This window comes from Rhinopithecus roxellana, chromosome 19, assembly GCF_007565055.1.
Source record: "Rhinopithecus roxellana isolate Shanxi Qingling chromosome 19, ASM756505v1, whole genome shotgun sequence".
NCBI lineage: Eukaryota > Metazoa > Chordata > Mammalia > Primates > Cercopithecidae > Rhinopithecus > Rhinopithecus roxellana.
Genome location: NC_044567.1, coordinates 54750058 through 54763403, shown reverse-complemented (window position 1 = coordinate 54763403; position 13346 = coordinate 54750058). Strand labels below are relative to the sequence as shown.

General features: G+C 42.5%; 1 protein-coding gene across 4 annotated transcripts in view; it reads right to left on the bottom strand.

Annotated features, from left to right (window-relative positions):
* The window catches only part of METTL16 (methyltransferase like 16), an 89693-nt gene that overhangs the window by 67842 nt on the left and 8505 nt on the right, over positions 1-13346 (bottom strand). For all 4 annotated transcript variants that reach the window (XM_010388486.2, XM_010388490.2, XM_010388489.2 and 1 more), the window contains exon 2: positions 12314-12441. In XM_010388486.2, the coding sequence (XP_010386788.1) occupies positions 12314-12441 (128 nt within the window). The remainder of the gene's footprint in view (positions 1-12313; positions 12442-13346) is intronic.

The following is a 13346-nucleotide window of genomic DNA, read 5'->3' as shown; positions in this document are numbered from 1 at the left end:
AGCAGAGATAGAAGCACACATTTAAGAAGATAAACTGGCTGGGCCCAATGGCTCACACCTGTAATCCCAGCACCTGGGGAGGCCGAGGTGGGCGGACTGCTTGAGCTCAGGAGCTTGAGACCAGCCTGGGCAACATGGCGAAAGCATGTCTCTACAAAAAGTACAAAAATTAGCTGAATGTGGGAGTACGGCGGTTGTGTGAGCCTGTGGCCCCAAATACTCAGGAGGCAGGAGGATCACTTGAGCCCAGGAGGTCAAGGCTGCAGTGAGCCAAGATCCCATCACTACACTCCAGCCTGGCTGAGAGTGGGCCCCTGCCTCAAAAAAAAAAAAAAGAATATTAGCACTAAAAGAATGAAGACAAATAATATAATCAAATAAAATCAGGGGCAGTAAAGGAAAGGTAGGTGAAAATCAGATTATATAGTGTAAAAAAAAAAAGCAACAAGAACAAAGCATGATATAAAATGAATGTGAAGTGAATAAATAGTAAACTCATAATACTCTCAGATTAGATCACAAAAGTCAAAATCTACTAACTATAATAAACTGTTTTAAACAAAAACTACAGCTAAAACAAAATGAGCCAAAGGTTGAAGATAAAAGCTTAACCAAAAGTATCCCAGACAACTACAAATAAAAAGGAAAACAGGAGTTATTTTACAACAGACAACCTTAATTTTTGGATCAAAAGGATCAAATGAGCAACTATGTAGAATGGGTTAAAAATACAAAATGCTGATGGAGGCCAAGAGAATAATAACTTTAAAAAGTGACTGACTTTCCATTTCTGTGGGTATTGGTTTTAAAGAACAGCTTCTATAGGACAGTGGAAGCAGATGTTTATTGCATAAATATATGCTAGCAATTGAAAGTCTCATTAAAATACATTAAGTCTATTTAAAGGGGTATTAAGTTTATTCTTAGATATCAGAATTGAATATGTATTAATTCTGTCATTTGTGGGGGCTAATAAAAGAGGGTTAGTCCAGGGGCAACAGCCACCAACACATTTCTGCTTTACTCAACAGCACAGCAATGGCCTCAATCAATTTTCACATTAAAAAAAAAAGATTTGCACTATCTTTGTATTTTTTACTCAATTAAAAGCAGTATAAACTCAGGATCAACAAGATAAATGATGAGCAATAAAAAGGTATAAAATCTCTAAAAACTTCAGTTTTACTTCTAACAAGAATATTTTATTCCTGTGAAATCAGTCAAGTGTGTGAGAAGGATGGGCCAATTCCATTTTCTTCAATGACACAGGAATGAAAGTCAGGTTTTACATGTGAGGAAGAAGCTCCCATCTGAGTACCACGCTAAGGCATTCAAACACATTCGTGTCTTTAACTCTAGAACGGCAGCCCGACCTAGTCACTAAATTTCACTGCTAAATACACAAAAGAAAAAATAATCCGTGTCTGTGTTCAAAGGCTTAAAATCTCAAATGTAAAATTTCATGGTAAAAGGCATTTGAGGAGAAAAATGTTTTCAGAAAATCTCTATTAAAGACACTTAATAACTTAGATACTTTATAAAATAAACTTTATGATAAAGAGTATTATCTAAGGGCAGTAACTAGTAACAAAAGTATTGCTATTGTGCACTGGCATTTCAAAGTAACTGTGAAAATCAGGGGTTTCAAAATATTTATAAGGAATAGCTATGGGTACTGCTCAAAATGCCAGTCTCTGACAAGACAAGCAGCTTGTGCCAGAATGTAAACAACACACTAAAAAGTCAACGAAACCAAAGAAATGTGAAGTAACCTAAACATACGGCACAAGGTCCTTGTCTCTGTGGACAGTAACAAATAGCTTGTGGTTAAGCAGCCAGTTCAATAACCACTTTTAGTAGCACTATGCCAGAGGCCACAAATGGCCATTTCACAGGTTATGACCACCACTCTGTTCTTTTTTTGTTTTTTTTTTTTTTTTTTTTTTTTTTTGAGACGAAGTTTTGTTCTTGTCGCCCAGCCTGGAGTACGATGGTGCAATCTCGGTTCACTGCAACCTCCGCCTCCTGGGTTCAGGCGATTCTTCTGCCTCAGCCTCCCGAGTAGCTGGGACTACAGGCATGTAACACCAACACCATGCCTGGCTAATTTTGTATTTTTAGTAGAGACGGGGTTTCGTCATGTGGCCAGGCTGGTCTCGAACTCCTGGCCTCAGGTGTTCTGCCCACCTCAGCCTCCCAAAGTGCTAGGATTACAGGCGTGAGCCACCGCGCCCGGTGACCACCACTCTGTTCTAAGTAGTTAATGTTGTGTGGATTTGCCCGCCTGGTTTTGCCAGCTCTCTAATACTTTCAAACAAAACCAGTGATCCATGTTTTCATATGAAATGGATCTGATTCTCAACATTAATATGGGCAATAAATAATAACTGCAAGCCTTATACAACTCACAGGCTAAGGAGCTGTCCCCTCTATTACAGGGGTCCCCAACCCCGGGCCATGGACAGATATTGATCTGTGGCCTGTTACGAACTGGGCCGCACAGCAGGAGGTGAGTAGCAAGCAAAGCTTCATCTGAATTTACAGCCATTCCCCATTGCTCACATTACCGCCTGAGCTCCGCCTCCTGTCAGATCAGTGGCAGCATTAGATTCTCACAGGAGCATGAACCCTCCTGAACTGTGCATGTGAGGGATCGAGGTTGAGCACTCCTTGAGAATCTAATGCCTGATGATCTGTCACTGTCTCCCATCACCCCCACATGGGACTGTCCAGCTGAGGGGAAGCAAGCTGCGGAAAAACAAGCTGATTCTACACGATGGTGAGTTGTATAATTATTTCATGTAATGAAATAATACAATGTAATAATAACAGAAATAAATGCACAATAAATGCAAAGTGCTTGAATCATCCCAAACCCACCCCTCCCCCACCACAGGTCCATGGAAAAATGTTCATCCATGAAACGGGTCCCTTGTGCTAAAAAGGCTGGAGACCACTGCTATACTCTACTGTAAATAGTAAAATTGTAAAGAAAGTTGGGGTACTTGGCTACTCTACTTTTAAAAGTGAAATCTAAAAATGTTTCCTTTGAGCACACTTCGTTCAACTGAGGTATACAGAATAGGTCGGAATTTTTAAGAAACTGTGACAGCTGGCATGCATTCCTTTATTCACTCAACAAATAGTTATTAAGTGTCAACTATGTGCCAGGTATTATGCAAAATGCTAGGGATATTGCAGTAAAGCGAACACAGACAATCCCTCCCTTTCTGAAGCGGACGGTCTGGCAGAGGATAGGTCTTATCCAGAAATCACTTAAATACCTGTAAATCTATAACTGCGACAAATGCTATAAAACACAGGTAAAAGATACTGTTGACCCTCCCTAATTAGTGGACCTGCCTTAGGAAGGTCAGAGAAGGCTTCCCTGCAGAGACAACTGATCTAAGAACTGACAATGGAAGAAAAATTCACAAAGGAAAGAATGAGGGGAAGGGAACGTGGCATTCTAAGGTCCTAGGTAAAGCAAACAGCAAGTACGAAGACCCTAAGGCAGAACTTCTGGAGTATTCCAGGTACTAAGAGACAGTCACTGTGTCTAAACTTTGCAGAGAGCAAAGTGAGCATATACAATTCAAGGTGAAGCTGGGGAGGAAGGCAGGTTCCAGATTATGTAGGGCATTATAATTACAGTGACCATATAATTTTATCATATCACATCTGAAACTTTTCTGAAAGCAAAAACTATTAACAATCACACCAGGATGCAATTATATATATATATATATATATTTTTTTTTTTTTTTTTTTTTTTTGAGACAGAGTCTCACTCTGTCGCCCAGGCTGGAGTGCAATGGCGCAATCTCAGCTCATTGCAACTTCCACCTCCCAGGTTCAAGCAATTCTCCTGCCTCAGCCTCCCGAGTAGCTGGGACTATAGGCACGTGCCACCATGCCCAGCTAATTTTTTGTATTTTTAGTAGAGACGGGGTTTCACCGTGTCAGGCAGGATGGTCTCGATCTCCTGACGTCATGATCTGCCCACCTCAACCTCCAAAAGTGATGCAGCCGTGAGCCACTGCACCCAGTTGATAAAATTATATTCTGTGTTAAGGATTTAGGTGTGGTATAGAACAAACCTGGAACAAAGTGGAAGCAAAGGCTCTAATTAGGAAGCTACTGCTATACCTGAATTAAGAGGCTAAAGGTTGAGTGTGGTGGCTCACGCCTGTAATTCCAGCACTTTGGGTAGCCGAGGTGGGTGGATGGCTTGAGTCCAGGAGTTTGAGAGCAACCTGGGTAACATGGTGAAACCCTGCTTCTACAAAATATACAAAAATTACTCAGTGTGGTGGTGTGGTGGCATGCACCTGTGGTCCCAGCTACTCTAGGCAGGGGACTGGGGGGTGGGGCGCAGTGCTGGGGTGGGGCGCAGTGCTGAGGTGGGAGGATCACTTGAGCCTGGGAGGTGGAGGCTGCAGTGAGCTGAAATTGTACCACTGCACTCCAGCCTGGGCAACAGAGTGAGATCCTGTCTCAGAAAAAAAAAAAAAAAAAAAAGGCTAGATCTAGATAAAGGCAACAATGGCAGAGATAGGGAAACTGAAAGGAATCAGAGATATTTTGGAGGGAACATTTGTGAGATTTAGCAATGGAATCACATGTGAGCTAAGGGATGCTGTGTTTCGCGTGAGTCTCCCAAGGTTCTGGCTTGTTCAACAGGATAGGCAGTGCCACCCTAACTGGAGTTAGTAACTCTGGCACAGAACCGTTTTTGAGGAGAAATCTAAATCTGAGCTGTATTTGAGACATTTAAGTGGAGATGGAGCCCAGAAAAGAGGTGTGTAGAAATAAACGTGTGAGTGATTTGCAAACAAACAAGTGAAGCCCTGGCACGGATGACAGCGATGAGGGAGAAAATGTAAAGTGCAAAGGAAAGAGAGCTGGAGAGCAAGCTTTGAAAACGCCTTTAATAGCTGTATGCACAGTCATCACAGAGGAAGTTCCGCCAGGAGACAAAGGAACACCAGAGTGGAAGAAGGAAAACCAGAGTTTTTAGTGTGGTACCAAGGAGGCCAAGGCAAGAGAGGATCCATGAAGGAACCAACCAGCAGAGTGACTTGCTGCTGAGAAGGCAACGGAGGGCTGAAAATCAGAGTCAGTGATGTGAGGCCGCTGGAGACCTTTTAAAGAGCTGCTTTGGTAGTGGCAGAGTTAGAAACCACCCTGGCATCAGCTAAAGATTCAATGAGGGCAGGGAGTGGAAGCTCACACTTGTAATCCCAGCAGTGTGGGAGGCTGAGGCAGGAGGACTGCTTCAGCCCAGGAGTTTGTCAAGACCAGCCTGGGCAACAAAGAGTGACCCTGTCTCTATGAAAAAAAGAAAAAAAAATTAAATTAGCCAGGTGTGGTGGTGGACATCTGTAATCCTAGCTACTCAGGAGGCTGAGGCAGGAGGATCACTTGAGCACAGGAGGTCAATGCTACAGTGAGCTGTGATTGCATCACTGCACTCCAGCGTGGGCAACAGAGTGAGACTCCGTCTCAAAAAAAAAAAAAAAGAAAAAAAAAAAGGAAATCCTGTCACGTGCTAGAACATGGAGAGTCTTTGAGGATATCATGCTAAGTGAAATAAGTGAGTCAAAAACAACAAATACTGCATGATTCTACTTTAAGGTAAAGGTCTCTAAAGTCGTCTAACTCATGAAAAGGTTCTAGAAATCTGCTGCACAACAAAGAGCACAGAGTTAACACACTGTACACTTCAACTCGATTAAGGTGGGACATTTTATGTTGTGTTTCTCACAACAATAAAGAAAATTAAGTGGCCCTAAATTATTATTCAAGTACTGTACTGACATCCTTCCCACTTTTTCAACTCTCTGATACAGAAGACTTATTGAAGAAAATGTCCACTTTTTAAACACTCTCATAGGTCAAATAAGCTATTAGATAGTAATACACAAAAATACAGATCCTGAAACAATGGAAACAAGCATTACTGATAACCCTAAATTAACCAAAGAATCCAAAATCCTACTGGCAAAATATGAAACTGTACCTCGATCAATCAAGCTAATCTTTTCATTCTTTTATTTTATTTTATTTTTATTTTTTGTAGAGAAGGGGGTCTCACTATATTGACCAGGCCAGTCTTGAACTCCTGGCCTCAAGCAATAGCTTCCCAAAATGCTGTGATTACAAGCATAAAGCAGCCTGAAGTCTGGCCTTCAGGCTGATCTTTTAAATGACCATGCCTATGCTAACTAAAGAGCAAATAACAGAAAAGAAAAATCTAGTCATCCAAATACCTCTTTGCTCTTTCCAGGCATAGTTAAGAATACTGTGATTTTGGCCGGGCGCAGTGGCTCACATCTGTCATCCCAGCACTTTGGGAGGCCGAGGCAGGCAGATCACCTGAGGTCAGGAGTTTGAGACCAGCCTGACCAACACGGTGAAACCCCGTCTCCACTAGAAATACAGAAATTAGCCGAGCGTGGTGGCAGGTGACTGTAATTGCCATTTAGTAGAGACAGTGAAATCCCGTCTCTACTAAAAACACAAAAAAAATTAGCTGGGCGTGGTGGCACGTGCCTGTAATCCCAACTACTCAGGAGGCTGAGGCAGGAGAATTCCTTGAACCCGAGAGGCAGAGGCAGAGGTTGCAGTGAGCCAAGATCACGCTACTGCACTCCAACCTGGATGACAGAGCGAGATTCCAAAAAAAAAATACTGCGATTTCCTAGCAATGCCCAGTGACTTACCCTAATTTCAGTGAAACTTAAAAAAAAGTCCAGTGATAAAAGAGGAACTGTTAAATTTAAGTTTTGTACTACAGAAAATTTAGGAACAACCTAAAAGTAATCAATATGGAATTGGCTAAATAAGCTATAATACAAGAAAACCCTATGCAGCTATTAAAAATAGTAAGATTAGGCTGATCTACATATACTTGTATGAAGAGGGTTCCTCAATATATTATGTTTAAAAAAGAAGTTGAGCAGAAGTATGTATGTACATTCCGACTGCATTCTTGTAAAAACAAAACAAAAAGACCCTATATAAATAGATGCAGAGGAAAAGTCTGGAAGGGTAAGCAGGGACTCTGGATATGAATGTAGGTGGGGAGATGAGTCAAGTGGAGACTTCCACTCACCTCACATTTCTATACTATCTAAACACATTTAATTACATCATTCCACTTTTTTTTTTTTTTTTTTACTAAATATGTAAACTCTCTTCATACAAGTATATGTGCATCAGCCCGGTCTTATTCTTTTTAATGACTACACTGTACTCGCTTGGGTGGATGTATTACAGCTTTTGTAACTTTATGCAAAATGCTTACAGTATAATGTCAAATGGGGGAGAAGACGCATGACTGTATGTAACTACAATGGCAACCACAAAAATTATTACGTATGAATAAAGACAAGGGCTTAGAAAGACGAGATTACGGACTCATTTCATCTTTTAGGGTGAAAGAACTGTGACTTTTTGTACATATGTGACATCACCATTATAAATGTAGTTAGGAAAAACAGATTTCTGTAATTTTCTCATTAAGGAGTCTATAATATCTGTATAGTAAAAAAGAATTCCTTTTTTGAAAAATAGAAAACGGGTCTTCGGTTCTAGAACACTTGCTTTCCATAACACGGTGACAGCAACCACCAAAAGGTAGTGCTGCAGCTGTAGCACTCATACAGCTTCAGAGACATTTTGGGCAAGAGAACAATATAATTAATGTTTTCCAAGGGCCTTCGAAGAAAGCTGTTGCTTACATAAACAATTCTTGTTATTCAAATATATACATATATATTCAACTTACAAAACAATGAACTACAGCACACAATTTAATCACAAGGAACTATATCCTAAAAAAGTACAAGACATTAAGCTGAGGCTGGTTTAATGGAAGGAAATAAAGTGAACACCAATGAAGACCTGATTCTTAGACTTTGTTGTTTATTTTTTGTTTCTGAAAAGATCCAGACACTAGTCTGAGTGTTAGAAATACTTTTGTAGGGCAAAGTCACTCGACTTCACTAGTTAAGTATTTAGGTCATGTTAGCACCCTGGGACATTCAAAAATCCTAAACACAGGCAAGATCTTTTTTCATTCTCATTTCCGAGATTACAGGGAGGCCCAGGAACTAAAATTAGCTCTCACGTGAAAATCAGCAGTTTATTCATTTTCAGTCTTTGTTGTTTGTTTAACACATCCAGCTTCCCAAAATAGCCCATTGTCAACAGGCTCATGGCCGATATCCCCAGAATGACTCCCGCTCTGCCACTGATGAATACAGTATCACCATTATAGACAGATTTTGAACAGACACATTTCTGTAATCCATGGTTAAAATAATAATCATTCTAATCTTGTAGAAGCTGAACCTGATATAACAACAACAAAAGCCAAAACCTTCTCAGTGTTACTCCAAGGTTGGTTTCTAGTCTTTAGATGGTCACTGAGGTGCTAAAAACGGTACAGTCTACCCAGCATGATAAAGCCCTTCAATGCTGGGTCTTTGGTTTAAAAACAAATCAGTTAAAATAAATAAACAAATAATAAAAACAAAAACAAATAGGGCCAGGCACAGTGGCTCACGCCTGTAATCCCAGCACTTTGGGAGGCCAAGGTGCGCAGATCACGAGGTCAGGAGATCGAGACCATCCTGGCTAACACAGTGAAACCCCATCTCTACTAAAAATACAAAAAATTAGCCAGCGTGGTGGCGGGTGCCTGTAGTCCCAGCTACTTGGGAGGCTGAGGCAGAAGAATGGCGTGAACCCAGGAGGCAGAGCTTGCAGTGAGCCGAGATCACGCCACTGCACTCCAGCCTGGGCGACAGAGTGAGACTCCGTCTCAAAAATAAATAAATAAATAAATAAATAATAAATAAATAAAAACAAATCAGTTAAGTGTCACATTCTATTCAAGCTCAACTGACAGCACTGAACTAAACTGCAGGCTGTTCCTAAGGAACTGATTATTGTGAAAAAACAAACTAAAATCTAATTGCAATGGTCAGATATGATTATAACAAAGCAGTGGCACATGCAGGGAAGAAAAACAAGATATCACACTAGCCATCCTTGCCACCTTAATTATATCAGGCTTAACAACAATACGAGCACCTACCATGAACCAGTGTCTATAGAATGCTAGTCATTCTACGTGCATTACTGCTAACCTTCATGACAACCATCCAAAGATGTCCTCTCATCTCTCCTTTTCAGGTGAGGAGACTCAGTCTCAGTAAAGCTAAGAAAATTACATAAAATCTCACAGCTAAGGCCGGGCGCGGTGGCTCATGCCTGTAATCCCAGCACTTTGGGAGGCCAAGGCAGGTGGATCAAGAGGTCAGGAGTTCAAGACCAGCCTGGCCAACATGGTGAAACCCCGTCTCTACTAAAAACAAAAATAAAAAAATTAGCCAGGTGTGGTGGTAGGCACCTGTAACCCCAGCTACTCAGGAGGCTGAGGCAGGAGAATTGCTTGAACCTCAGGAGGCGGAGGTTGCAGTGAGCCAAGATCACGCCACTGCACTCCAGCCTGGGGGACAGAGCAAGACTCTGTCTCAAAAAAAAAAAAATTTCACAGCTGGAAATGGCACCCTCAAGACTGATACTTAACAAGACTATCTTAGAAATGTCCCCTCTATCCAAAACACCCCTGATTCCCTTAAGAGAGCACCTAGGAGTTAAGCAAATAAGTGACACTAACCCATCGAAGGTCTAATGTTTTGTCTGACATTTCTTTTCCATATTAGTTGAGTTTATATTTTGGTGATTCTTCTTTTTTTTTTTGAGATGATTTCAGCTGCAACCTCCGCCTCCCGGGTTCACTCCAGTCTCCTGTCTCAGCCTCCTAAGTAGCTCGGACTACAGGCGTGTGCCACCACGTCCAGCTAATTTTTTTGTATTATTAGTAGAGATAGGGGTTTCACTGTGTTAGCCAGGATGGTCTCGATCTCCCGACCTCGTGATCCGCCTGCCTCGGCCTCCCAAAGTGCTGGGATTACAGGCATGAGCCACCGCGCCCGGCCCGATGATTCTTCTTTAATACAACTCACAGAATTAAATACAAAGCCATTGTAGGCTGGGCGTGGTGGCTCATGCTTGTGATCCCAGCACTTTGGGAGGCCAAAGCGGGCGGATCACTTGAGGTCAGGAGTTAGACACCAGCCTGGCCAACATGGTAAAACCCCATCTCTACTAAAAATACAAAAATTAGCCAGGTGTGGTGGCGCATGCCTGTAATTCCAGCTACTCAGGAGGCTGAGGCACATGAATCATTTGAACTCGGGAGGTGGAGGTTGCAGTGAGCCAAGATCGGGCCACTGCACTCCAGTCTAGGTGACGGTGTGAGACTCTGTCTCAAAAAAAAAAAAAAAAAAGATTGTAAAAACGAAGAACATTCTACCAGTGCAGACAACCATCAACAACTCCTACTTAAGCAGGCAGGAAGGGGGAAGATTTCTGGGAGCCGCCAGGTCATTTACACCAAGAGCGCATCTCCTCTCTCCTATGTCTACCACAGGTCCCTGCAAAACGTGTGGGGTTGCCAACTATACACAGGCTCACGTTGCTCTCATCTCTAAAAGAAAAACAAGGAAGTCCTCCTAAAGACTGCCACATCCTCTTCCCATCCCCTCACAGACACATTTCTTTTTCCCTGTAACAAGAGTCTTTTTTAAAAACTTTTTAAAGATTTGTTACTTTTGGCCGGGCACGGTGGCTCACGCCTGTAATCCCAGCACTTTGGGAAGCCGAGGTGGGCAGATCACAAGGTCAGGAGATCGAGACCATCCTGGCTAACATAGTGAAACCCCGTCTCTACTGAAAATACAAAAAATTAGCCAGGCGTGGTGGCGGGCGCCTGTAGTCCCAGCTACTCAGGAGGCTGAGGCAGGAGAATGGCGTGAACCCAGAAGGCAGAGCTTGCAGTGAGCCAAGATTGCACCACTGCACTCCAGCCTGGGGGACAGAGCAAGACACTGTCTCAAAAAAAAAAAAAAAAAAAAAAAGATTTATTACTTTTAATTTCTTTTCTTTTTGTTTTTGAGACAGAATCTCACTCTGTCACCCAGGCTGGAGTGCAGTGGTGCGATCTTGGCTCACTGTAACCTCTATCTCCTGGGTTCAAGTGATTCTCATGCCTCAGCCTCCCGAGTTGCTGGGAGGTTAATTTTTGTATTTTTAGTAGAGATGGGGTTTCACCATGTTGGCCAGGCTGGTCTTGAACTCCTGGCCTCAAGTGATCCACCCACCTCAGCCTCCCAAAGTGCTGGGATTATAGGCATGAGCCACTGTGCCCAGTCAAGATTTACTAATTTTTATGGGTACATGGTAGGTACATATATTTAGGGGGTATATGGGATATACATTTTATTTTTAGCAGATCAAATGTTTGTGGCAATCTTACATCTATCTAGCAAGTCTGTTGGCGCCATTTTTCCAATAACACATGCTCACTTTATGTCTCTATGTCACATTTCGGTAATTCTCACAATATTTCAAACTTTGTTGTGGTGATCTATGATCAGTGGTTTTTGTTTTTTGTTTTTGTGCGTGTGTATGTTTGTTTTTGTTTTAGTTACTCAGGAGACTGAGGTAGGAGGGTTGCTTGAGCCCAGGAATTTGAGACTACAATGAGCTATAATGCTACCACTGCACTCCAGCCTGGGCGACAGGGACCCTCTCTCGAAAAAAGAGAAAAAAGGCTGGGCGTGGTTGCTCACACCTATAATCTTCGCACTTTGGGAGGCTAAGGCAGGCAAATCACGAGGTCAGGAGATCGAGACCATCCTGGCCAACATGGTGAAACCCCGTCTCTACTAAAATACAAAAAGTTAGCTGGGCGTGGTGGCGTGCAGCTGTAGTCCCAGATACTCGAGAGGCTGAGGCAGGGGAATCGCTTGAACCCAGGAGGCAGAGGTTGCAGTGAGCCAAGATCACACCACTGCACTCCAGCCTGGGCAACAGAGCGAGACTGTGTCTCAAAAAAAAAAAAAAAAAAAAGTCTTTAGATCCCTACCAGTCACTAAGTTTTAGATCACGAAGAGCACAACCCTAAGTCTCTGCAGTCACTCTGAGATTTCTGTAGGGTAAGCAATAATTCGGACATCACGAGCATTTTTCCAGAAGGAAACTGAAATGCATTTGGTCAATTCCTCTAACGTTATACATTAAAAAACTGAGACCAAGAGAGGCGAAATGATTTGTCCTAGGTCGCATGGGAAGTTTAATCGAATGTCTCAGATTAACATTCAGGTGGGCTTTCTATTACATCGTATCCATTTGAATCACACAAGAATAATACAGTAAGTTTTCATCCGTTACCTACCTCACTCTTCCATTCAGATTTATCTGAACATGCTGCTTAAAATCTGGATATTTGGATGCCAGATACGCAAAGTCAGGAGGTTTGTCCTTGTATCTATTTCTTGCATGCATTGATTTACTCAGAGCCATCTTAAGGAGAGAAAGAGAGAGAGAAAATCAGCATATTTATTAAAAACCATTAATGGGGGCCAGGCGCAGTGACTCACGCCTCTAATCCCAGTACTTTGGGAGGCCAAGGCAAGTGGATCACCTGATTCAGGAGTCCGAGACCAGCCTGGCCAACATGATGAAACCCCGCCTCTACTAAAAATACAAAAAGTAGCCAAGCATGGTAGCAGGAGCCTGTAATCCCAGCTACTCGAGAGGCTGAGGCAGGAGAATTGCTTGAACCCGGGAGGCGGAGGGTGCAGTGAGCCGAGATTGCACCACTGTACTCTAGTCTGGGCAACAAGAGCGAAACTCCGTCTCAAAAAAAAAAAAAAAAATCAGTGGGGAAAGCTGTGGATGCCAAGTTAATAGTTATAGCCAACATGTCTTTGCCAATCAAGTGAGAAAGTAGAAATTACATTTTAAAAATATATACAATAAATAAGCACATGAAGAGATGCTCAACATCATTAGTCTTTAGAGAAATACAAATCAAAACCACGTGAGATACCACTTCATACCCACTAGGATGGCTACCGTCAACAAAAAAACAAAAATGAAAAATGAAAAAAACAGAAACAACAAGTGTTCTGCAAGGATGTGAAGAAACTGGAGCTCTCGTGCATTGCTGGTGGGAATGTGAAGTGGCACAGCTGTGTCGAAAAACGCTTGGCGGTTCTTTAAAAAGCTAAACATAGGGCCGGGCGCGGTGGCTCAAGCCTGTAATCCCAGCACTTTGGGAGGCCGAGACGGGTGGATCGCGAGGTCAGGAGATCGAGACCAACCTAGCTAACACGGCGAAACCCCGTCTCTACTAAAAATTACAAAAAACTAGCCGGGCGAGGTGGCGGGCGCCTGTAGTCCCAGCTACTTGGGAGGCTGAGGCA